Below are 25,397 nucleotides of genomic sequence, written 5' to 3' on the forward strand. Positions count from 1 at the left end.
CACTCTGGAGAGGAGGAGGAGAGAGAGAACTGCCTGATCATATGATCGCCGAGAGGCGCTTTGAAAGGAGGTATAGCAGGCTTTTTTTTTTTTTATAAAACACACACAGGATTAGGACACAGCACTGATAGTATGACAATATAGATATTTGAGCAGCAGGCGTTGCAGGGGCGGGCACTCTCACAAGCTGACAGGCAGGTAGGGAGAGGGGAGAGAGCACAGAGGAGATAGATAGCAGGGCTGCGGATGACGGAGGCATGTAAACTGACCACAGCATCAGGGCTCAGCAGCCATGATCCACCATGGTCAGTTTACAAAGGGGAGGGCATAGCCAGGGGTCAAGTTAAGGTAATTGTAAAAGCTAGATAAAAAAACAAAACAAAAAAACAAACATGTTATACTTACCTGTTCTGTGTAATGATTTTGCATAGAGCAGCCCAGATCCTCCTCTTCTGGGGTCCCCCGGGAAAGCACTTTTAGCCCCTCCTGCCTTCAGAGTGCTCCCATAGCAAGCCGCTCGCTATAGGTGGTACTTGTGTGGGCTGCACAATGTACTTTTGTTGACACCCACAGTATGCGGCTCTGCCCTACCCTCTGCTCCCTTCTCACAGGTTGTGATTGACAACAGCAATGGCTCCCACTGCTGCTTCGGAGTCCTGTGAGGAGGGGGAGCAAGAGAAGTGCTGCTGCTCTCGGGCACAGCGATGGATCAGGATCAGGGGGGGCTAGGAGGGAGCTGGTCACAGAAGGTTTTTACCTTAAAGTGTTAATAAACCCACAACAGTAAAATCAGTCTGTATATGCAGTAAAGCATGCTTGTTATACTCACTGTGGAACCTAAGGGGTTAATCCTCTGCATTGTGTAAAAGGGCTGTTTGATTCTGTATGCACAGGTCCTCCTCCTCTTTCACTGACTCCAAAACATGTCCAGAAAAGACAGTTACTGGAGTCAGGCTGAACATGCTCAGTTTGGCGTGTACTGCTAGAGTTTTTAACTTTTTCTTCGTAGAGTGCATGTGATCAGCACAGGGCTAATCAGCACTGTTCAGACAGAGGGTCAGGGGTCCTGCATTCTGATAGGACAGCCAGTGCAGTATGAAAACTCCTCCTACAGGCTTTAACCAGGCACTGATAAAAGTCACAAGACTGCTATTAAAGCAGAGCTTCAGTAATTTTTTTCATCTTTACATCTATTAAATCCTCTGCCCTTGTTTTAACTTTGGATAGTAAAACATTTTTTTTCTGCCAGTAAATACCTTATACAGCCCACTTCTTGTTTCTTGTCTGGTAAAAAGCATAGGCTTGTGACATCATGCACAGCTCTCTCTCTTGTGAGAGTTTGCCAGGAAGGGAGAGGGGATGAGTCCTAAGAGGGCCAATGAGAGCTGCAGAGCTGGAGTTGTGTGTCTATTTAAATCCAGAAAGTGAACAGGCAACAGCTTCAGCTGCCCACAGTTAAAATTGTTGCAGCCAGACTCAGTGGAGGGAAATTTCTGCAGCATATTTGGCAAGTACAGAATCACAGTGTGTGTATGTATATATATATATATATATATATATAAAATATGCAAAGTGGTTGGAGTGAAGCTTCAAAATGGCAAAGATGTATTTATTACAAATTATGTGAGCAGACTCCAGTTCCTCTTTAACTGCTGAGGAGAAAAGATATTTAGCAGTTTATATTTACTAAAACTATTACATTTCCATGTTCTGTGGGAGACCAGATATAGCAAATGCAGGGTCCTTGGTTTAGTAACACTTTAATGCATAGAATGCATTACAGTTAAAAAAAAAAAAAAAAAAAAAAAAAAAAAAACCCTTCTGCCTTTAGAATCACTTTAAAGCGGAGTTCCACCCAAAAATGGAACTTCCGCTTTAAGCACCCCTCGCCCCCTTACATGCCACATTTGGCATGTCATTTTTTTTGGGGGGGGGGAGAGTGGGGGCTTCGTTAGGAGGGGGACTTCCTGTCCCACTTCCACCTTCCGCCCAGAGAACGCCAAGGCAACTCCTCATTTCGCCTTAGGCGGCCCCTCCCTCTAGGCAATCTCCTGGGACACATGACAGGTCCCAGGAGATCGCCTGTCCACTCTGGGAGCGCAGCACGACTCGCCCATGCGCCGTGCGTGCCCAGCCGTGAAGCCGAAAGCTGTCACGGCCGGGTGCCCAGAGTGGCAATGGAGGCGAGGAAGGGGGAGAGGAGAGACGCTCCGTTCGGCCACATCGCTGGACTGTGGAACAGGTAAGTGTCTGTTTATTAAAAGTCAGCAACTACACTTTTTGTAGCTGCTGACTTTTAATAAACATAAAAAGCCTGGAACTCTGCTTTAAGTAATTTTCTTCGCCTGCCCAGGACAAAGCCGTGTTTGACTTGACATATTTTTTGTAATTTTCTGTACAGTGAAAGCAGAGCTCAGTCTGTGAGTTGGGACAACACTAAAGCCAGTTAATGCAACATTCTGAAAGGAGAGAACAAAGCGAACAGAGGGGCAATGCTGGTGCCTTCCACTGTTCATTTGGAGCAGGGGTAGGCAACCTCAGCCCTCCAGCTGTGGTGAAACTACAAATCCCATCATGCCTCTGCCTCTAGGAGTCATGCCTATGATTGTCAGGGTCTTGAAATGCCTCATGGGACTTGTAGTTTCAGAACAGCTGGAGGGCAGAGGTTGCCTACCCCTGGTTTAGAGGTTGATGGGCAGGGAGCTGACCAAGCTGTGTTGCCTAACTGTAACAGAAAAAGTGGTGTTATCAGGCTGGCTTAAGTGTTTGGCAGTGATTTCTGTATCTCAGGACTGGCTTGACTGTGAAACAGCTCTCTCAGACACATTGTGCATTTAGCCATTTTCCTGTGGTTCAGTCATGATGACATGGCACACTCAAAGCCATGCATTACACCACAAAAGGTGTGGCTTGTTTTCCATTCCATTCACCCACTATAGGTGAGAGGGGCTAGAGCAAGGGTGGGCAATCTCAGCACTCCAGCTATGATGAAACCACAAGTCCCCTGAAGCATTGCACAGTTTTTGACAGCCATATGCATGAATCCTAGAGGTGCGCATCTTCACTGGTCTCACAATTCGATTGCGATTATCTGGTCAACAATTCAATTCGGCGATGCATCACGATTACCGACGAGCTCCCACTTCCGCTTGGGCCAGTGTGTGTGTGTGTGTACAATACATGCCGCTCATATGACTGCCCCGGCCCGGTCTTTATTACAGGAAACTCCTGAACAAAGGCAAAGTATAACACTGGGTTGCTACACAGATCTGCAAGAAATATGCATATCACACCAAATAAGAATGCATATTTGCTTATTTTACGATTCAGTTTTTACACTCCACACCTATCAATGTCTTTTTCATAGATAAATTCACAAAGCTCTAAAAAGGCCATCCGCCACAGGAATCCAACATGCAAAGGATACTACAGAGATTCCCTAGAGCAAATCCTTTCAGATTTCCTGATCAGTAGTCCTCAGTCAGCTTAGTGATGGTTACAGAGAACAAATATTTTGCTTGGCAAGTAAAAGATCTAATTGTGTATAACCAGATAGAAGTCAGGAAACATTTTTGCAAAGAAAATAAGACATTAAAAGTTTTGTGTTTATTTTTTTTATATATTTATTTATGTCAAGCCAGAAATCTCAAGGCAGCTAAAGCTCACCTTTAGTAATAATATAGATCTGTATTTAATTAATTACGGAGTCCCAACACCGGCTGCTGCCTTATTTACAAAGGAAAGGGAGCGAGAAGGGGAAAAAAAAAATTTGTATAAAATCTAAAATCAGTCACACTTTGTAGAGGGTAGCAGCTGGAAAAAGGAGCCTTGCCTCTACTTTATGGCTCAGCTAAAAATCCCAGAATCCTCTGTAAAGCTGAATGAGAGGATTGTAGGAATCTTAGTTATCCACAGAAGACTGCAAGGAGCCTGCCTTAGGTGGGTCAGGCCTTGCTGCTAAGACCTGGGGACAAGCAGCACTTTGGAGGATGAGAAGACTGGGAAAAAGCAAAAGGCGCTGTCTGTGTGCCAGGATTACCCAAAACGTAATCCGTTATTCACGGTCACCGCCGAGTGGATACTTTAATATGCTTAAAAAAGGGGTAAAGGGCAAAGCAACAGGTGAATTGCAAAGTGGAGCAATGCACAGAAAGCCTACGACAAGAAAAATATATGGCTGTCACTCCTGACCACCTTCTGGAAAAGCTTGTTTGCCGACTCAAGATGATTTGTCTGTTTTCAATACTTTGAAGTCACTGACCGGAAACATATGAAGATAAGGTCAGGAACTCCAGAAAGGACTAAAGTCATAGGACCACTATAACAGGATAAGAATTTCCAGAAGCTGGTCAGCAAATTTAGGTTTTTCTTTAAAGACAGGGGCAGATTGTGATAGTGCCAGCTGATCTGTGGAGCAAACATTTCTGGTGCCAGCCTACGTGAGGAACTAACTGTACATGAAACATCTTGTTGAGGAACACTGGGGAGCTGGTACCAGCCAAGCTGGGAGACAGATCGTGCAGGTGATGATCTTAATGGCAGAGCATGCAGGTGCAAGGATCATTATAACACAATCAATGCAGACCCAAGCCTCAAGAAGAAATGGCTAGTACAGGAATTAGCAATCCTGTGACACAGGAATGAAGGGTCCCAACACTTATTGCCAACATGGGTGTGGAGGACCCATACTTATTGTGACACAGCCACGTAGGGCCCCAGTCGGGTTACGACACAGCTGATGCAAGCCCTATTCTGGTTGTGGCATAGCCACTAAAGGCCTCAGTCTAGTTGTGACACAGCCAGTACAGATTGTGACACAAAAGTACAGGTCCCTGTGACCAAACCAGTGTTGGCCCTAGACTAGATGTGACACAAAGCACAGGACGATTTAAAGTACAGTAATTCTGCAAAAGCTGCCCGTCTCAACCCCCTGCAAAAATCTTCTGTTCATCGAGATCTTCTCTGCGTGGCCCTGGGAACTGGACAGCCTCTCCACGGAACCTCTCCGGGTCAAAGATCTGCTCCTTCCCATGGAAAGGAAGTCAGCCATGGATGATGGCCTTCCCATAAGAATAAACAGGAGTTCTTTCATCCAGTGCTCAGCCAGAAGAATTTCAGTGGGAAAGACTGGGCAACTCCAAGCAACTGTCAAATCTATGGGATGTGGGCAAGCATCTATAAGGGTTGCTTGGGAAGAAGGTGAATCCTTTATAGCATAACCGTACTACTTTGTGACACAAAGAGCGCAAGTTCCAGATTCACTATGACATATACCAATATTTCTCAACACCCCTAACATGTTTAAGGATTTCCTTCTTTCAGCTGTGACATATACTGATCCATGAGACATATTGTACCATTTATAGAAGATGAAAGAAATCCTAAAAACATGTCCAGAAAACTGGCACACAGTAATGAAGCCAGCCTGGCTGTAGCACAATGTGGCCCCGATGACACCATATCACTCGTGTAGTAAAAATGCTGGTCTACTTTATGCAAAGCAGCAACTGAACAGACAAAATCACAAAAATAGATAATTTCTCATATATATTATAATTTAAAAAAAATGAAATCCTTCCCAGGTTGTGGCATTGGTGCCCAATCGGATGTCGGTGAGGGCAGGAATGTGTTAATGTAAGTAGGGATAAGTGTGTGGTTATTCTATTACAGCCAGGTGGGATCAGGAGCCCAGAATTAAAAAGGGGAGGGGGGGTGGACAAAGCGCTCTGTCGCGTACCCTGATGGCAGACAGTGTATACCCGCTTAAACCTGTCTGGTACATAAAAGGCATTGATGCTCCTTATAGAGCAGTCTCTTCAGACCTTAGCCCCATTCCCTCTACAAACAGCTCATCTGTAAGTTCATTTATAAAAGATTTAGGTTATGGAGGACTAGACACCGCACTCCAGCCCTCCAGGTTGCCTCCCTCTTCTCCCCCACACTTTGCCATCATGTGTGCAGAAATCCTTCATATCCCAGAATTGGGTGGGACAGGGTGGATAATGCTTTTACTTGCTGAAGTTGGCAAAGTTTGCAAAGGCATCTTGTTTGGGAGGCATGGCTACGGGTGCCAATCCCACAGACATTCCCATGGGGTTGGGCATTCCCATCATGCCTTGGTTCATCATTGGAGGGATTCCTACAGCAGACATCCCCATGGTGCCGGTCATCATGTTTGGGATACCCATGGCTCCTGGTATTGGGCCAGCCATCAAGGGGCTAGTTGGAGGTCGAATAGGCATCATGCCTGGGCTTCCACTAATGTTCATACTTGCAAAACCCTGTGGCAGCATCGTCATGGGCTGTTGTAGATCTGCGGGAGAACAACAGAAAAGAGGTGAGGTTTCATATGTCAATCTGCTGATCGGTAATAAGAGGGATGGAGACAGCATGATGGGAACAAAGCTATAATGGACATACAGTACATCACCGATGGAATAGAAACCAAGCAGCTTCCAGGCTTTATTGTCAAACCTTAATTGAACAACCTACAGATGACTGAACTCTGCCTCAGAGTACATTTTAGGGCTTGTTCGCACCAGGTGCAGTGCGGTAATGTGTGCAATTGCATGTTTTCCCACACCACACAAAAATGTGCTGCCTTTTGCAGATGCACGTCGGTCCCAATAATTCTTAATGAGACCCCCAGGCATCTAGCAAATGCGCATAAGTTTGGGCCTGCTAAAACACATGGTGCCATAGTACAATGTCTTTTGGTGCTGCGCAATTTTAAAAATCATGCTGGCACCCTATTGCGTGTTTCACACGTATAGAGCAGCTGATTAAAAAAAGTGACATGTGGGCGCTTGGATGCACCTCCCGGTGTGAACTAGCCCTCAGACTGATCTGAACCAGGATTGTGCACGATTCTAAAGGGTGCCTTTACTGAAATGAGGTTAAAAAAAATCTGTTCTATAGCATTTCTCTTGACTTCTCCCCTGGCTGCCACATAAAAGATAATAGGGTCAATTCACAAAGAGTTAAATGACAGCTAATAAAATGCGGTAAAATACTGCATGCGGTAACAATTGTGCACGTGTTCATTAAGAATTTTGAGTTAAATACCGAATGCGGTATTTGTTTGATTTAGCAGTAATTACTAGAGGTCGACCGATATGGGTTTTTCTCTGGCCGATGCCGATATTTAGAAATCGCGGTGGCCGATGGCCGATATGTGATGCCGATTTTTTTGGGCCGATATATTTGGCCGATTTTTTTTTTTTTCCTTTCTTTTTTCCCTTCATCTCATAAAATCTAACAGTTAGACCCCTTTCACACTGGGGCGTTTTCTAGGCGCTTTTGGGCTAAAAATAGCGCCTGTAAAGTGCCTGTAAAACGGCTCCCCTGCAGTCTCAGTGTGATATCCCGAGTGCTTTCACACTGAGGTGATGCGCTGGCAGGATGTAAAAAAAAGTCCTGCAAGCGGCATCTTTGGAGCGGTGTATACCGCTCCTCCACCACTCCTGCCCATTGAAATGAATGCGCACCGCTGCCGAAGCGCCTGCAAAGCGTTTTGGCAGCGGCGCTTCAGGGGCGCATTTAACCCCTTCCTCGGCCGCTAGCTGGGTTATAAGCGCCCCGCTAGCAGCCGAATAGCGCCTCTAAAATTATGGTAAAGCGCCGCTAAAACTAGCAGCGTTTTACCATCAACGCATGCCTGCTCCAGTGTGAAAGCAACCTTAAGTAATACAGAAATTTTTTTTCATTTAAACATTAAACAAAACAAACCTTCAATCAGTTCACTTGTATGTATAATTTAGAAAAAAAACAAAAAAAAAAACAAAAAAAAAAAAACTATCAAATAATAAATACACAAAAACAGGTAATCAAAACTTTTGGACGAAAAAAAATGGGCTAACTTTACTGCTTAGGTTTTTTTTTTTTTTAATTCATTACTGTATTTTTTTTTTTTTTTTAAATTGCGTTTAAAAGACCGCTGCGCAAATACCGTGTGACATAAAATATTGCAACAATCACCATTTTATTCCCTAGGGTCTCTGCTAAAAAAATATATATAATGTTTGGGGGTTCTAAGTGATTTTCTAGCAGAAAATACAGGATTTTGACTTGTAAGCAACAAGTGTCAGAAAAGATTTAGTCTTTAAATAGTTAAACTGAGAGCTTCTACACACGGAGTTCAGTCTATTGATAAAAAGAACCTGAAAGATACAATGTTTCTTCTTATCAGACTTGGCAGGCTGCCCAGAGGAGGAGAGAATCCTCTCCACAGATAACTTCAGGAAACTTGCATTAACTTCTATTACAGAAGTCATTTGCAAGTCACGGCTGAAGTTATAATCGGCCTTTTTTATCAGCACAATCGGCCGATGCCGATTAAGTAAGAAACGCCAAATATCGGCCGACCTCTAGTAATTACCGCATTATTTAATGCAGTGACTTACCGCACTGAGCTAAAAACTAAGGAGCAGGCCGGGGGGAGGGGGGTCCTGAATGTAAAAAAAAAATGCCACCAATTAAAAAAAAGAAAGGAAACCCCCCCCCCCCCCCGCATACAAGAGCCTCATCCCCAAAAACCATGGCCATTAGTTGTGGGGGGTCTTATCGGGCCCCCAGATACTGCCCCCCCATGTGAAGGAGTATGGTGTACCCCTACCCATTCACCAAAAAAGTGTCAAAAAGTAAAAAACGGTTTTGACAATTCCTTTCATTAAAAAATAAAAAACAGTGTCCCCCAATGTAAAACCATCATCAAGCACGCCGCCCGCGCACTGCTGACTGGGGAAAAAAAAAAAACACCATCCAAGAAGGCTGGCTGTCTATGCTGTTTTTTTTCATCATTTTTAATTGTCTGCATTTTGTTTTTCATTCAGCTATCAGCTGGGAAATCGGAAAATGAGTCATCCGTTGTTAAGGATGCGGTAGCCGGCTCCCCCCCGACCCCACGCTGTTTGACAAATAGTGCATGTGATACCGTCAGCAAAACCCTGGTGTTAAATAATGCATGTTTTTTTTTACTCTGGTCTATTTTTGAATTGGACTTAAGACAATATTTACCAGCACTTTTTTTTGTGTGGCAAATACCGCATAATGGTTTTTAAAATTTTTTTTTTTATGGACTTAAATTTACCGCATGTAATAATTAATGCAAATGAGTCACATGACCACGTTATTGCATGCGGTAAATGTTAGTGAATTGACCCCTTTGTAGGGAAGTGAAGGAAGGGACCAGCACACAGTAATTTGACACTGCCAGTAGAGGAGAGGGCTATGATGTGCAGGAAGGGGGTAGTCCAAAGTAAATTTACACTTCATGGAGTAGATTCATTTTCTAGCAAAGTCGAAGGCACATTACAATGCAAATGTACCAAAAATTATTTATGGAAAGAAAACACAGCAACTAAGCAAATAAAATAGTTTTTTCTGTAATCTTAAAGTGGTTGTAAACCTTACAGACCACTTTGACCTACAGGTAAGCCCAGATTAAGGCTTACCTGTAGGTCCAAGAAATATCTCCTAAACCTACACAGTTTAGGAGATATTTGCAAAAAGAAAGGCACAGCTGTCTACGGCGCATGCGCACTGAGCGCGCCGCTGCTAACGGCGATATGCCATTAGTAGCGGCTCCCGTGCGCATGCGCGGGAGTGACGTCATCGCGGCTCCGGCCAATCACAGCGCCGGAGCCACGATACCCGGAAAGAAGATGCATGCTCCATACCAGAGGGGACAGCAGTGACATCGCAGGCTCCTGTGTCAGGTAAGCGACACAATGGGCTACTATGCGATGCATAGTAGCCCATTATGCTTTACCTTTGTAGGGAAACAAAGAGGAAGTAAACCCATCAGGGTTTACTTCCTCTTTAAGGGGGTGACAGGGTCTCTAAAGAAGAAAAAGGTGGCTTAAAGTTTTTTCTTCTCAGAAAATTAAAATCTCTATTAAAAAAATGTACAAGGACAATGCCACGTACCAAGTCAAGGTTTACAGCACACTATTGTCACTATTGTGTAGTACTGGAACTCTGAGCATGGAACAAAGAAACATGGATTTACAGAACAAATGCACAATGGTACTCAAGTGTCCTAACTCAAGCCGCATACCCCAATGCTTTTGTTACTCTAGTCAACTACTCCACAGCAAGCAGATAGACAGATTTGCTGTGAGGATCACTTACTCTGCTGTTGCATCATTGCGTTGAGAGAGGGTTGAGCTGGTTTGCAGGGCTGCATACCCGGTATCAGGCTATCGAGAGAGATGTTGACGCTTGGATCGGACCAAGTGGATGGCAAATTTTTTCCAGTTTTGTGGTCTACCCCAGATATCGGAAGCGTGTTCTGTTTCTGGAGGGGCTGAGAAATAAAGTATTAAATTACATAATAAAGTGAAGTATCCCACAAAAACAGGCTATTACAACAGATGGTTGATTTTTCTGTTAGCCCATAGAGACAATCCACATATTTTTCCAAACCGATTACTCCATGGCGCTACAATTCAGGAAGAGAATTGGCCTCCTGATTTATCTACACTTGTTCTTCTATTTAAATTCATGTGGCTCAACAAGTATTGCAGGACCAGAATGTGCAAAGGACTTAGTGGAACAGCAACTACCTTCAAGACACTACGCTATTAAAAAATAAATAAAGTGGGCCTTAGAAGAATGGAAACTGCCAAAGCAATATTAAAAAGAAAATGCTTTTTGATGTGTTCTACTACAATACAGGTTCTTATGATACTCAGAGCCTATTCAGGGGCAAAGAGAGTATCCTTGCAAAGAACGCACCCCAACCCACTAATGCTCATCTTACCAATGGCCCAACCACCCTCCGTTCCCTTCTTTGTCACAGTGAATATACTTCAGGGTATGGGGTGACCTTGCTAGTTGCTTGGCTTCCATGCCAATACTTTTTGCTGCACCGACCCGCAACAATTGTGTAAACCAGGTTGCATGCTTGTCCCAGGACAGTAACTCAAAGTATTGAGGCCAGGCAGGCAACTTGCATTTTTAGAAGGGGAAGTTCTAAACCTGTGTTAGATTTGTGTCTGAATGTACACAGGGTTAACATCTTCCTCATCAGGCAACACCATCAGATGCTTAGGCTGAGCACTGCATCCTGAGAGGAGATCACATGCTCCTCTAAAATCTGACGTTGGCTTCACTCCCCTTGACTGTGTGGGGTCGGGGAGAGAGAGAACATATCACTCTATTTTAAATTGGCAAAGTTAAAAATTTCCTTAACCACCTGCTGACTGCTCACAGTAAATATACTGCGAGCGGGCGGCAGGTACAGGCAGTGTCATGTACATGCATGTGACTGGCCGCATTCTGGGCTTGGGGCGCACCTGTGCTGTGATTGGACACAGCAGAGGTTTAGCAGCAGATTCCAGCCAATGATTCTGCCTGAAACCTGATCGGTTGTGTCCAATTACACACACAGTTCTGGGTACAAGGGGACAGGAATCTGGCTGTTTCTTCTTCCTAAAAAGCAGGGAGAAAAAACAGCTAGATCAGAAAGTAAAATCAGCACACATTACACGTTGTTAGGCAGATGATTAATCACTTGATTGCCCGTAGAGGTTAACCCCTTCCCAGCCAGTGTCCAGTATTATCACTGATAGCTGTATTAGTGTCACTAGAGATGTCAGTGACCCTTTATAGCCAGTGTCAGATTGTCCGTCACCCTATCACAGTCCCACAATAAGTCGTTGATCACCACTATTACAGTGTAGCTTCATAAATTCCAGTATATATACAAACCATAGTTTGTAGACACTATAACTTTCGCACAAACCAATTAGTATACACTTTTTGGTAAAAAAAAAAAAAATCCCAATGACATGTAGCAAAATACATTTTGGCCTCAATTTATGAACAAATTTGATTGTTTTAGGTGGATATGCTTTATAACAAAGTAGAAAATATAGTTTTTTCCAAAATGTTTTTGTTTACATATAAAATAAATAAAAAACAGTGGTGATCAAATACCACCAAGAGAAAGCTCTATTTGCTACCCATTTGCATACAGTGATGCATGACCAAGCAATTGTCAGTTAAAGTAGCGCAGTGCAGAATAGCAAGAAAAATGCCCTGGTCATGAGGGGGGTAAAACTTTCCAGAGGTCAAATGGTTAAAATGGGTCTTATTTGTGAACTTGAAAAACTGAGCACTATAGAGTTTGTTGTGTCCTCTTGTATACTGCTCCTACCATATTTGCATGACAAATTAAGGAGCTACAATATAATTTTTCTTGCCAGTAATTAGTGTGCACCCATCAGCTGCCCTGGGCCAGTCTGGCCCACTTTGTCTGGCTATAAACTGATAAAGTAAAACTGGGTTCTAACAAAATTCGAACCATTACCAGGTTTTTCCACTAGAATACAGATAGGACTTACTTGCGATCTTGACATGGGAAGCGTAATGCCCACTGTGCTGGAGTTCATCATTGATAGGTTCATGCTCTGGGATGTGCTCATAGTGGCATGTGAGGCTCCCATGAGGTCAAAGAGGTCTGGGGCATTGGAAGGAGCATGGGCGGTCTGAGTTGCGGAGCCAGCAAATAACTCTGTACTATGTTGCGTTCCCCCAAACAACTCTGTTGAAGGCATGGTGGGGGTAGGTGCCTGTTGGCTGAAGGCTGCCCAGTCTCCAAAATCTCCATTACCAGTTGCTGCAGGAGCCGCTACAAAAAACAAAAAAACAAAAACAGCAATAATAAGGTCTGAAAATTCAAATAGGGATGTCTGAAGATATTCTAAAATAGTAGAAACTCTGCTTGACTTTTTTTTTTTAGTGTATCCTGTCAAGATTCCCTTAGCATCATAAGTGGGAACGTAGCTATTTAACTTTTTTGTCGATATCGACACAGAAAACGCATTGGGATCCACATAACAATCTCTTTTACTTTGATAGTTCAACTTCAACCAAATCTTTTCTAGAGGTAAGTTTGTAAGGCTTTTACTGCTGTCTGGGGCCTAACTGGATAGATTCCACTTCACTTCCTGTCACCAGTATAGGTAGGTAGTAAGGGAGCTTTCCACTTAATTCCTGCCTGGTGACAGGGACAGGAAGTGAGGGGGTATGTCAGTCTTTTACTGAGCAGTAAAAACAAACAGAGGTTCTAACTTTTTGGCACTCCATCAAAAACTTAAAATTGTTTGGCTACAGAAACACTTTTGTTCTCAAATAATTTAAAATGTTTTATATTAAAATTTTTTTTATATTTTAGGTTATGGATTTCACATTATTTAAAGATTTGATAAGGCGTACAAACAAAAAAAAAAAAAAAAAAAAAAAAAAAAAAAAAAAAAAAAAAAAAAAAAAAAACTTACATTATTAGGAACCTCAGAACCAAAAATATAAAAGCTTTTACAATCAAGCATCAAAAATGAAGAAAAAAAAAAAGACACACATTTACAATACAATATAGCAGCGGTGGCCCCCCTGATCCATGCACCAGGCCGCTAATCCACATGCAGGGCGCTGAACGCTTGGATTTCAATGGGGTCAATGGGGGATTTTTTTTTTTTTTTTTTTTAGAAGCACGTGATCAGAGCCAGATAATTGGCTTCAAAAAAAGGGTGGACTGGGGGCACAGGACACTGCACCCTGAGTTCATCCAGTCGTGTGACGAAAGCGAATATTCACTATTGTCTTGTACTTGAGGTCACAGTAAGAAACAAAGAATAACATATATTTTCCAATATATTCAAGTTAAAGTGTAGTTCCACCCAAAAGTGGAACTTCCACTTATATGCTTCCTCCTCCTCTCCGGTGTCACACGGGGGGGGGGGAACGGGGACCCGTTTATGGCAGTCCCCCAACCCACTTTCAGGAGATGGACCGCAGCCCGATCTTCCATAAGTTCGGCTCCCCTACTCCTTCCCCCGCTGCCTGGCAAATTGGAAAGCGCAGCACGCTTCGCGCATGCGCAGAAGGGGACCAGCAGTGAAGTCGAAAGGCTTCACTGCCTGGTTCCCTTACCAGGAATGGTGGCGGCAGCACCCGGGAGTCGATGCGAAGATCGGCTGGGGTGCCGAAATCGCGGGCTCCCTGAACAGGTAAGTGCCCTAACATTAAAAGTCAGCAGCTGCAGTATTTGTAGCTGCTGACTTTTAAATTTTTCTTTTTTTGGCTGGACCTCCTCTTTAATAGTACAACTCACAAACCAGTAAAAAGCAAGCTAGCAAGTATCTACCCAATGCAAGAATTACGGTCCTAAAATAAATAAAAATAAACAGCATCCAGCTCCTAATGAACTAGTTCAGGCTTTCAGAGGCTTGCGACCACATGGCTGTGATTTTTCCCCAGCCTGGACCAGCTCTGACGTCAGCTGATAGAGGGCTTCAGCCTGCTGAAAATGGGTCACACTACTCCTTTAGAAGGTATGTTCAGCACGCAGAGATTTGCACTGATAAGTGTTTAAGAGCTCCAAAAGGTCTGCTTAACCTCCCTGGCGGTATGATTATTTCGGATTTTAGGTGCTGAAAGCGGTACAATTATTTTGCATGGAAATTTGGCGTTTTATATTGTAGGTCTGTAATTCTTAACACTAACACACTTAAATCTGTCCAAACAAGAGTCTAGTAGATATCCCGGGTATGATAAAGTTTGAAACACAAAAACATAAATTATAATATAATAAAAAAAAAAAAAAAAAGTTAAAAAAAATAATTAATAAATAAATAAATAGTAATAAAATTAATTTCCACACGATTCACTATCGCTCAATTCTGCAAGTGTTCTAATTTACGATCGCTGTTTTCTAGCTGGTCTAAAGCCATTTTTGACGTAAAGGGACACTTTTTGGTTGCTATGGACAATCTCCAGTTTCCAGGCAGAAAGAACAGTATATATAATATAAAACTGCATGCAGGGCATGGGCCAAAGCACTGGGGACAAAGGGGATGTGAAATCATTTCATACAGTACTGTAATCTGTAAGATTACAGTACTGTATGTGTTATGATTTTACACTTTTTTTGAATTTGCCGCCAGGCTCCGCCCCCGTGCGTCGCGCCGCTCGCAGGGAACGGAGCCTGGCACAGAGAGGCTTCGGAGGAGGACGGAGCCCACGGACACTGCGGGGGACATCACAGGATCCCGGGGACAAGGTAAGTAAGGAGGCACCAGGATCCTGCGATGTAATCCCGAGCGTGGCTCGGGGTTACTGCTAATGGTCCTGAATTTTAACCCCGAGCCACACTCGGGAAAACTGCCAGGGAGGTTAAAGCTTGTTAAAACGTTTCTGACTTCAGGGATGTATCCATAAATAACAGGGTTTGACAAGAAATGAATATATCAATACAAGGGCACGCAAATGCCCATCTTAAAGCGTAACTAAACATTCCCAATCAACATCGCCTATTTTTAATCCTTATGCTGCTAGCCTTAGTAAATAGATAGGAAGTTACAGTATATTATAGTTAAATGTTTTAACTTTTTTTTTTTAACACATTTCTGTAGTTGCTTCCTGGTTTAATAATGTTATACATCCCAGAAGTCTTCGTAGCCATCCCCCCCCCGCTTTCATCTGGAGGTGGTAAGGAAAGACATTCTAAGCACACCTTCCTGTCCGCATGCCTGAGCTAAGATCAGATGAATTCAAGAAAGTAACTGCTTCTAAATGAATCATTATGGGGGTGTTTTTCAAAGTGATTTATCAACAAAACAATGCAAGGAACCATGGGTGGGCGAGAGTGCTTTTAATTTTAAAAATAATTACATTGCGTTTTCAGTTTGTGGTGCTCAGATACGGTTACGTTCCTCTTTAATGCAAACCAGGCACAAGAGAAAAAGAGGTGGCTGACAATGATGACCCCCTAGTCAGTACCTTCCAACTCTAATGACCTGGAAGAAGCATGCAGCCAGTGAGGATGAAAATCCTGATCCACATGCCTGTTACAGGTCAGTGACTCAAAATAGCAAGCCAGACACTCAGCAATGGCAAGCTGGCAACCCTATAGGTCCTTTGACAACTTTCCATAAAGCAAACCAGTTAAAAGGTGATCCAGCTGACAAATGCCCACATTCTGATCATATACAGGGCTACTTTCTAGCAATTTAATGAGCTTTGTATTGAAGACCTGATCGCATGCATCAAAGCAGCCCATTCCCATATCTGCTTTATAGATAGAAATATATAAACTGTTGGTGGTTGGTTGCCTTAATCATTTTTATGATAAAAAGCTGGAAATTAACTTGTGTATGAACTGGATTTTAGCAGGCATACTGGGCCTATGTGCAAGCATATTCCTTTTATTATGAAATGCTTCTCCAAGTGTCTATGCTCCAAAATGTAGTAATGGTGTCTCTCTATTGGTCACTTTGCTGTGTACATTGCATTGTAGGATGCAGAAGTGGGGCCTGTGTGCCAGAGCTATCTATATGTTCTATGATGAGAACAGACTGATTGCCTTATATTTACCTTGTGTAGCAGGGAAGACGGAAGACTGAGTAGTGTGTGAATTAAAATCAGCAAATTCACCAAATGGATCTGAAGATGAACCTATAAGAGAGAAAATTTAAGTCTAAAGCTCACAGCTGTAGCTGCAGATATAGGAACATTCAAATGGACTAGGAAACCCCTTTAACCACTTAAAGTATAACTAAAAGGCAAAACTTTTTTTTAGTTTTGGAAAAAATGCAGAGGGATTAGAAGGCTTGTCAGGTTTTATTGCTGCCTGTGTCCCTGTTAGGGAGATTCATTCACTCTATTTGTCCTGTTTACCATTATCAATGAAAGTAAAAGTAAAAGAAAATCCCAAATTTTGGGTTGTCCCCAGAAAAGTAATAGTGGGGAAATCTTCCAATGGGGACACTAGTTCTGGTGACCTGGAGGTCACCAAGGAATTCCCCTAATTTGCAGGGATTTCCTCCCACTTCCTGTTTGGCTACAGGACAGGAAGTGAAGGGAAACCTCCCTAATGGGACACATGGTGAAAAAAACGGACAGGGGTTATAACCATCCTTTACTCTATCCAAAATGGAAAAAAAAAGTTGTGTCTATAGTTCCACTTTAAGGATTGCCTGGCCGCAAATACAGGCACAGCAACATACCTGTACCTTGCTGGCCTTCTCCGGGGACAGGACACTGTCAACCTCCCGCTGTGATTAGAGATAGTGGGATTTTGTTAGCAGGTCCTGGCCAATGATTCATGACCGGGACCTGCTGATGATGTGTTGAATCACAGCCCAGAGCCCTGTGTTGACAAATACAGGGCACTGTACAGAAGGAACGATCTGTTTGTTCCTTCTTTCTGCAAAGCAGGGAGAAGGAACAAACAGATATTTACTAAAAAGTAGCGCACATTTCACATTGTTAGGCACACAGTTAACCTTTTTATCGCCAATAGGTGAACCCCTTCCCGGCCTTTACCAAAGGCATGCTGCAGAATACCTTTTGACCTAAATTTATGAAGAGATTTGATTTTTTTTTTTACTGGATACGTTAGCAGAAAGTTCAAAATATTGTTTTGTTTCTTTCCAAAATTTTAGCTCATTTTTGGTTATAGAATCTAAAAACCCAGTGGTGATCAAATACCACCAAAGGAAAGTTCTTTTTCTGTGAAAAAATTGATATAAATTTAGTTTGGGTACAGTATTGCATGACCGCGCAATTACCGCTTAAAGTAGCGCAGTGCTAAATAGCAAAAAAAAATGGCCTAGTCATGAAGGGGGTAAAACCTTCTGGAGCTGAAGTGGTTAAGGCAGGAAAAGCCAATGAATGAGTCTAACCTCAATCGAAACCTTTAATTTTCTTTTGGATTGAGCAGGGAATGGTTAGAATCAGTTTTTTATTGCTGTGTTCCTGCTGGGATACAGACATCAGTAAAAACCTAACAGAGGCTCAAACCCTCCTCAGTCTCTGAACTGAACTTTAAATTTCTCCATAAACTCATCCTCTAACAGTCACTACCATTTGTATCACTTATCCATGCACTTTAGCCTGTAAACTCTCAGAAGCAGGGCCTGCCTACTGCCTAGCCCCCCTGTCTTGATATGTATAGTAGCTGTATGGTCACCCTTTAGTTTGTAAAACAAAATGCAAACTGTTGACACTATATAAATCCTGTATAAGGCCCCTTCCACACGGGGCAGATCCATTTAGCGGTGTCTGCCAGCTCAGCAGGAGATCGCTCTGTTGACCTCTGCTGAGCCGGCAGATGACAGATCCATCTCTGCTCACTGAGCGGGGAGAGGCCTGTCAGAGTCAGAGCCCTGCTGATTCCTATGGGGAGATCAGACGGAAAACGGACAGCATGTCCGTTTTTATCAGATCTCATCAGATCCGCCAGACTGATGGCTGAATGTATCGCTATACGCCTGATTTTTAGCGGATCGGATGGCAGACAAATGTCAGTGAACACATCTCAGCTGACGTCCACCTGTCCATAGGAGTCAGTGGATGGCCCGCTCGGATACGCCTAAAAAACAGACAGACGGATCCAAGCGGCTTGTCGTGTAAAAGGGGTCTTAGATTAATAAAAAATAATACAATGCATCTCATCTCACTGATGTATTAAAGCTAAAACCAAGGACATGTGTGAAAGGTAAAGTCCCTTACATTGTCTCATTACATAGTCCTACCCCTGAGTAAGCAGCCCATATTCTGGAATGGTATACATCAAAAGCTGCTTTTTTCCTTGCATGCTCTAGTCTAGATCTTCATCTCATATGCATACCACTTCACCCTGTACACAATGCTGTATGTAATATACTCTAGACTGCTGCATACCACTTTAGACATTGTTAAAACAGTTTGAAACTTTGAAATTCAACCACATTCAAGGAATTAGTACCCTTTTAGGGAGAAAAAGGGACAATAAAGACAAAAGTTAAGCAGGAAATATTTTTCTCTTCCAATAAATAGGACTTTTCTAGATAAACCCTTACTAGACAACACATCCAATATCCATATATCAATTTAAATATGACTTTAGTGTATACCACAAGTATTTGATAAGATAAATACAGTAATGGAGGGACAGCAGTGCTGACACAAAACAGCCATCACCCCCCCTCCCCACCCCGGTATAAAACACAATAAGTGGAGCTCAGTTGCTCAGGTCCGCACTTGCTGTGACCGTCCTCTCAGCACAGCTGGCTAGGCAGGTGGTGCCATAACATCTGCCTAGCACTCAAGTATCCCCAAAGACCGCTTTTGACGCCTGGCGAAATGCCCGGGCTGCCACAACTCTGTAAGAAATTCTAACCATCTGGCACTGCCAATTGGACAGAACATAAAATGGTTCTGCTTGGGAGATCAGTAGGGGCCAAGTACCAAGGTACAAAGGACAGAAATGTGAACAAATAAGCTGTATGGATTCTGGAACAGAAATCATGAAAAATAAGGAATCTTATACACCTCATTCATAAAAGGTATGCTTTGTCACCATATAAACTAAAAATTGTCACAGGACATTGAAAAACATGGATCTCACATTCTGTCAAGCTTACAATAATTAGGCGGCAACCCTTACAGTTGATACAACAAGAATAAAGATTCCCACACTGCTGTTTACTCGATCTACTGATATGTCAAAACGGGTATCTGGGTGGCCTTGCTCTATAGGCTTCTGGGCTCTTTACCAGCAATAAAAAAAAACCTCTTGCATCTTCCAAAAAGGAGTAAAAGTGGTCATCCCCTGGAAGAATAGGTAAAAAAAGGTAATCTTCTAATGCATATGGAATAACTACATGACAGGTATTCACAATTTTCCTCCACCCAGGTTCCCTGGATTCCCAGTAACAAACCTTGCTCACGCTGTGAAACTTTAGCTTAACATGTAAGCCTCAACTCACAATCTGTGAGAGATTCCCTCTGACTGCTCAGGCATCCCATTTCCCTCTGGGACTAGCCAGGAAAAAAAAAAAAAAAGAATTTTGACATATCTGTAAACTTCCATATCTTGGAGTACAATACAAAAAACAGGAATCGATTCACAAAACATGGGTTATATGCCACTATCTTCAGGTAAATGCACACTGACAAAAGCTTTGCTGGGTCTGCCCCTCGTGTCCCCCATATAACCCCCCGCCCACTCCATAAGGCTCCAATTTTGCAAGCAACAGAGAGAACACAAAGATAGGAGAGGTACCCGTGTCCTGTACTGTACTCGAAGATACAGAATTTACAGGTATGTCAAAATTCCTCATCTTTTTTGCGCAGGAATCAATTCAGAGTCTATGGGACATCCCAAAACAATGATCAAGGGAAAAAGTAACAAGAGAGCTAAACAGCTGCAACAGGCCCACAGGAAGAAAACAAGAAAGCCAACCGGCCTCAAAACAAACTGTTAAGGGTACTTTCACACTGAGGAGCTGGGACATCAGTGGTAAAGTGCTGCTATTTTTAGAGGCGCTTTTCGGCAGCTAGTGGGATGATTTTAACACCCGCTAGCAGCCGAAAAAGGGTTAAAGCGCCCTCAAATTGCCACTGCAGCAAAGCTTTGCCGGCGCTGCCCATTGATTTCAATGGGCAGGGGCGCTTAAGAGCGGTGTAAACACCGCTCCTAAAGCACCTCAAATATGCTGGTTTCAGGAATTTTTTTAGCGTCCTGCCAGCGCACCACTCCAGTGTGAAAGCCCTCTGGCTTTCACACTGGAGTGACAGGAGAGGCGCTTTATTTTTAGCGCTATAGCGCCTGTAAAGCTCCTCAGTGTGAAAGTAGCCTTACAGCAGAAACACTTCACTGTAAGAGAAAAAGCAGAGCCTGAACAACTAGGCAACTAACTTTTTGGGAGAAACGAGAAACATAATTTAGGCGGTGGCTCCGCTCAAAGGAGGACTTCACAACTCTTTGTGCCGTATAGGTCCCAGAACCCAATTTTAATGGGGCATGGGCTAGGAAAGGAAGGATGGATTACTTCCCAGGCAGTAGAAGGAAAAAAAAAAAAAAAAAAGACAAAATATGACCACGGGAGTGGGAAGAGGGGCCCCAAGGGGGAAATTTCAATAAGAAATGAGAAAAGAGGAGCAAGTTCCTATGGAAACATGGCGTACCCACAGATGTCATACCAGACCCCAACCCCTAAATATGTTAAGTCAGCCAGGCCGGCAAGTAAATGATGGTGGTTTCAAGGGCCAAAAAAAAGGGTATCTTAGGAGGGTCCCCAGAAGGGAATCCCTTAATTTACACGGATGGCACAGGGTGACCACAAGGCCCAAGGCCTGTAGGAGTCTCATTTGGTGACTAGGAAGAGTCCTGTGCAGTAGAAGGTTGCACAAGGAATGCAAGGTGTTGAGGAAGAGGAAAAAGGTGTGTAAGGTCTACCAGGATATACAGGGTTCTAAATTAAACATCAGAAGTATGGCTAGGTCAAGGTGTATATAGAGAATGAGGTATGAGTAAAAAAAACTCAGGGTGAGGTTTTATTTTTGTTTCACCGGTCATACATGGATCAAAATTCAGGCAGTTCAGCAGGGACTAGATGAATTTTGATCCATGCATAGGCTCCCTGGTTATAAGGAAGTCAATCTACCGGTCGACTTCTATACAACCAACCTGTCGGGTTTTTCCTGATCAGTCAGTGCCGCTGGCTATAGCTGGCAGCACTGATCATTGTATAGCATAGCACAGCAGGAGGATTCCCCCAGCCACATCAAATGTTTGAATGACAAAAAAGTATGGGCTGCCTTACTTGACAGAGCTGTTTTCCCAAAGGATACCAAGCAGGAAAAACATATTTTGTCCAAATGTAAAGAAAGGCTGGAATGCGCTAACTTAGGGAATATCTTGGTGGTAAGGATATTAAGAAATTTCCTGCCCAGGCTGTCATGCTATAGGCTAAGGAGGATGGCTGAGCACAGTAGGCAAGTGCCAAATCTGCAGTGGATCAAAAGTGGAGAGAAAAGAGAAACACCCATAAACCCCAGAAACGGGTAAAGGGGTTTTGATACAGTTTGGCAATCATTTACCCTGTATTGAGGTTGAGACCTAGGCAGGGGAAAACAGATTAAACACCTCAGCCCAGAAAATACTGTCAGTGGGCACTTTGTGGAAGCCTGACTACCAAAATAGTCATACCAATGTATCTTGTACAATAAAGTATGTAAACTTTTAAAAAACACAAAGTATGTCTCAAACAGGGCTCCACCTGGCTGCATAACATCTACTCTGAAGAGTAGATCTGTGGATGTCCCTTGAGGCTGGAGTGTTTTGCTAGGCTAATGATTTTTAATCTTCTGGTGAGTGCAAAGTGGTGAAGGGTCTACACTGTGGCATGATCATGCTTCGTTTGCTGCACTGAGAAGCATCATCAGTGGAGAATTCTAGTCGACGTTTTCTTCATTGGGACATTTGCTGGACTGTTAAATTTAAAAGTACAGTCACTTTATAATCACTCTAGTGGTGTTGCTACATATAATTTTCTTATGCATTTAGCTTGTGTGGGTTTTGTTCAGCTGGCGACCGGCTTCAAAGTGAGAGTGATGCAGCAACTCCTTAGCCGCTGACCACTATTACACAGTCGGTCGCGCAGTGTCTCCACCCCCCCCCCCTCCTCCTGTGGTTCCTGGGCTGTCCCATGCTTACCGGCACCTGCGAACACATCTGCTGGCGAGGGTACAGCATCATCACATATATTAAACTTTTGAGGATACTGATATTTTGCAGTAGTACTTCACTTAGTACATGTTAGAGCATCTTTTCAGAAGGAACATGTGGATAGCTGTCCACATACAATACTCTGAGACAGGTATCAGTATTCCTTTATAGAAAACATGATGACCAGATGTAGTCTCTGGGTATAATTGTTCGCACTGGCACAGTTTTTTTTTTTTTTAATCAAAGTTAATGTCACTGTTTCTGTACTGCTTGCCAAGGAGTAAACTACCTTTTGGAAACATTTGTAGGCGTCAAAGCAAGAGTAATGTAATGCTGCATGTTTCATATGTGAAGAGTTGAAGGATGATCAATAAAAAAAATGCAAAGCGGTGCTTAAAAAAAAAAAAAAAATTAAAATAAAAAAAAAAAAAAAATGCAGAAAACCCCCGTAGCCCCACACACCTGCGCAAATGTAAACGCAAGCCCAGGGTGTGCATGCGCATGTAAATCGCAGTCACACCACATGTGTGACATATCGCTGCAACCGTCAGAGTGAGAACAATTCTAGCACAAGAAATACTAGTTAAAGGGGATGTACAACCCTCAAGGTTTTTCACCTTAAGGCATTTTATGCCTTAAGGTGAAAAACCTTCTGTAGTGCAGCAGCCCCCCAGAGCCCCCCTTTTACTTTCAGCCGCTGTCTCGGGTCCTCATTGGATAGACTGACAGCAGCAGGAGCACCGTCAAATCCAGTGACACTGGAGTGGGGGGCGGGGCCGAGTCCTACCTTCCGTGTAAGTTGACTCGGAAGCGTGTCCGCACAATGCCCCCATGGAATGCGGCTCTCTGCGGAGGCATTCGAGAAGAGGAGGCACCACTGAGGGACTCAAGAAGAGGCAGATCGGGGCCACTCTGTGCAAAACCCTTAGGCCTCTTTCACACGGCCGATCCGTTCAGGTCCGCTTGTCAGTTTCTTAGGCAGACCTGAACGGACACTCCATGGAGGTCTATGGAGCGTCGGATGTCAGCGGTGACATGTCCGCTGACATCTGACCCGCTCGGATCCGAAAAAGTGTGACGGAGGAAAAACCTACTTTTCCATCCGTTTTCGGATCGGGTGACGGCGGACTCTATGGTCCGTCGTCATCCAATCCCCCATAGGGAAGAGCGGCGCTCTGACAGGTCCGTCGCTGCACAGCCCTGTCATCTGCCTGCTTAGCGGGGATCGACGGAGCGATCCCCCGCTGAGCAGAGCGGGCTCCGTACACGGACACGTCCGTGTGAAGGAGCCCTTACACAGAGGATGCAACATTTTTTTTTTTTTTAAATAACAAACGAACCTTAACAACCCCCTTAACTCTAAATTGATGAGTTGCAAAGGCTTTTAAAGTGACACCTATGGGGATTTTTGGGCTTTATCAGTTTTGGTGATATCGCAGGCGCACGCAATTTTAAGACATGGAATGTTTGGCATCTACTCGATGCAACCTCATCTTTTATATTTTAAGCAAAAATGGGTATTATACGGTGTGGTTTTGCACTAAAATTCATTTTATTATATTTTTCCTGAAAATTTGCATTTAATAAACAGTTGCACAAATATCACGTCAAACAAAAAATTGCAACTATCACCTTTTTTGTTCTACAGAACCTCTGCTTTCAGACAATATGTAACGTTCTGGGGGTTTAATTAATTTTTGAGATTTTTACATGCATGTGGAAAATAAAAAAAATTGCTCTGGATCCGAACTGGTTAAGAAGTATACATAAATAAGTCTATGAAACAGGAGAAATATCTTCTATGTTAATTTACATGATAACCATGCAAATATGTCCTTACTAACGGATTCCTAATCTTTGACATTTGCTGAAATGGTAAGTTGAAACAATTGAAATGCAAAGAGTCAAAAATCACTTGCAGTCACTACAATTGCACTACTTACAAGGGGAAATATACCCATCACTAAAAAATCTGTCTATATCATGTATCTATATGTTTCTATTATGAAATGTTTTATGGAAGTAAAGCTTGCCTTTTCTTTGAATGGGTGGAATTGCAAAGTTCAACATTTTTGAAAACTGTATCATAATGGTTATTGGAATGGAGTATATTGTACATAGCACAGTGTACAGAGTAGAGTGGTCTGGTATATAAAAAATTGAGTACTAAACATTTTCTGTTTTTTACAGTGTTTAACCTCATTTTATGTCCATGGTTAGAATACCTGCTGGCTGCCCAGAGTTAAATAGTAAATCGACCAGATCATTAGATGACTTCTTGCTTGATTCACCAGAAGTCTGTGGAGAAAATGACAAACTGTAAGTATACTGACAATTGTGCAAGAATATAAGCATACTTTTTGGCCGTGCGCGTGAAGTGCTTGTACGAGATCAGTTACGGTTTTGAAGAAAACCCATCAAAGGCTGGTTAAAGAAAACTAGCAATTTCATAGTTTAAACCTGATTTCCATGCCCTCATTTGGTTGATGAGCCATGTAGTTCTAACAATTATAATCACTATTAGCTTAAAAAGTGTTACTAAACCCAGTAATGTGAAAATAGTTCATCCCCCCCCAGCTTATAAATCATCTTTTTACATTAAAATACAGCCACTATATATAACCTTTTCGCTGATCTGTATACCACAGTTACATGATAAACTGCACAGTTTCTCCAGTGCTGAGAGTTCAGGAAGGAGGAGATTTCCACTACAGCCTGTATACACACCCACATGTGTGCTGTCAATATCATGTGACCTGGCTAGCTCTGAGAACAAGTAAATGTTCTCTCCAGCATAAAAGACACAACTAAGCATGTGCAGGTTGGCTACCCTGCCTGTGTTAGCTGGCCTTCCCCATATAGACAGTGCAGGAGGGAAGGATCTGTGCATACAGGATAA

General features: G+C 43.0%; 1 protein-coding gene across 2 annotated transcripts in view; it reads right to left on the reverse strand.

The window, feature by feature from the left end:
- Positions 1-5,473: 5,473 nt before the first annotated feature.
- The window catches only part of CLINT1 (clathrin interactor 1), a 146,751-nt gene continuing 126,827 nt past the window's right edge, over positions 5,474-25,397 (reverse strand). The window contains exons 8-12 of one of the 2 annotated variants that reach the window (XM_073621176.1): positions 24,724-24,796; positions 16,378-16,458; positions 12,348-12,634; positions 10,132-10,306; positions 5,474-6,313 (exon numbers count right to left, since the gene is read on the reverse strand). In XM_073621176.1, coding sequence (XP_073477277.1) covers positions 6,009-6,313; positions 10,132-10,306; positions 12,348-12,634; positions 16,378-16,458; positions 24,724-24,796 — 921 coding nt within the window. In that variant the 3' untranslated portion in view covers positions 5,474-6,008. The remainder of the gene's footprint in view (positions 6,314-10,131; positions 10,307-12,347; positions 12,635-16,377; positions 16,459-24,723; positions 24,797-25,397) is intronic. The other variant, XM_073621177.1, reaches the window with a different exon arrangement.

Source organism: Aquarana catesbeiana, linkage group LG03 (genome assembly GCF_042186555.1).
Source record: "Aquarana catesbeiana isolate 2022-GZ linkage group LG03, ASM4218655v1, whole genome shotgun sequence".
Classification (NCBI taxonomy): Eukaryota; Metazoa; Chordata; class Amphibia; order Anura; family Ranidae; genus Aquarana; species Aquarana catesbeiana.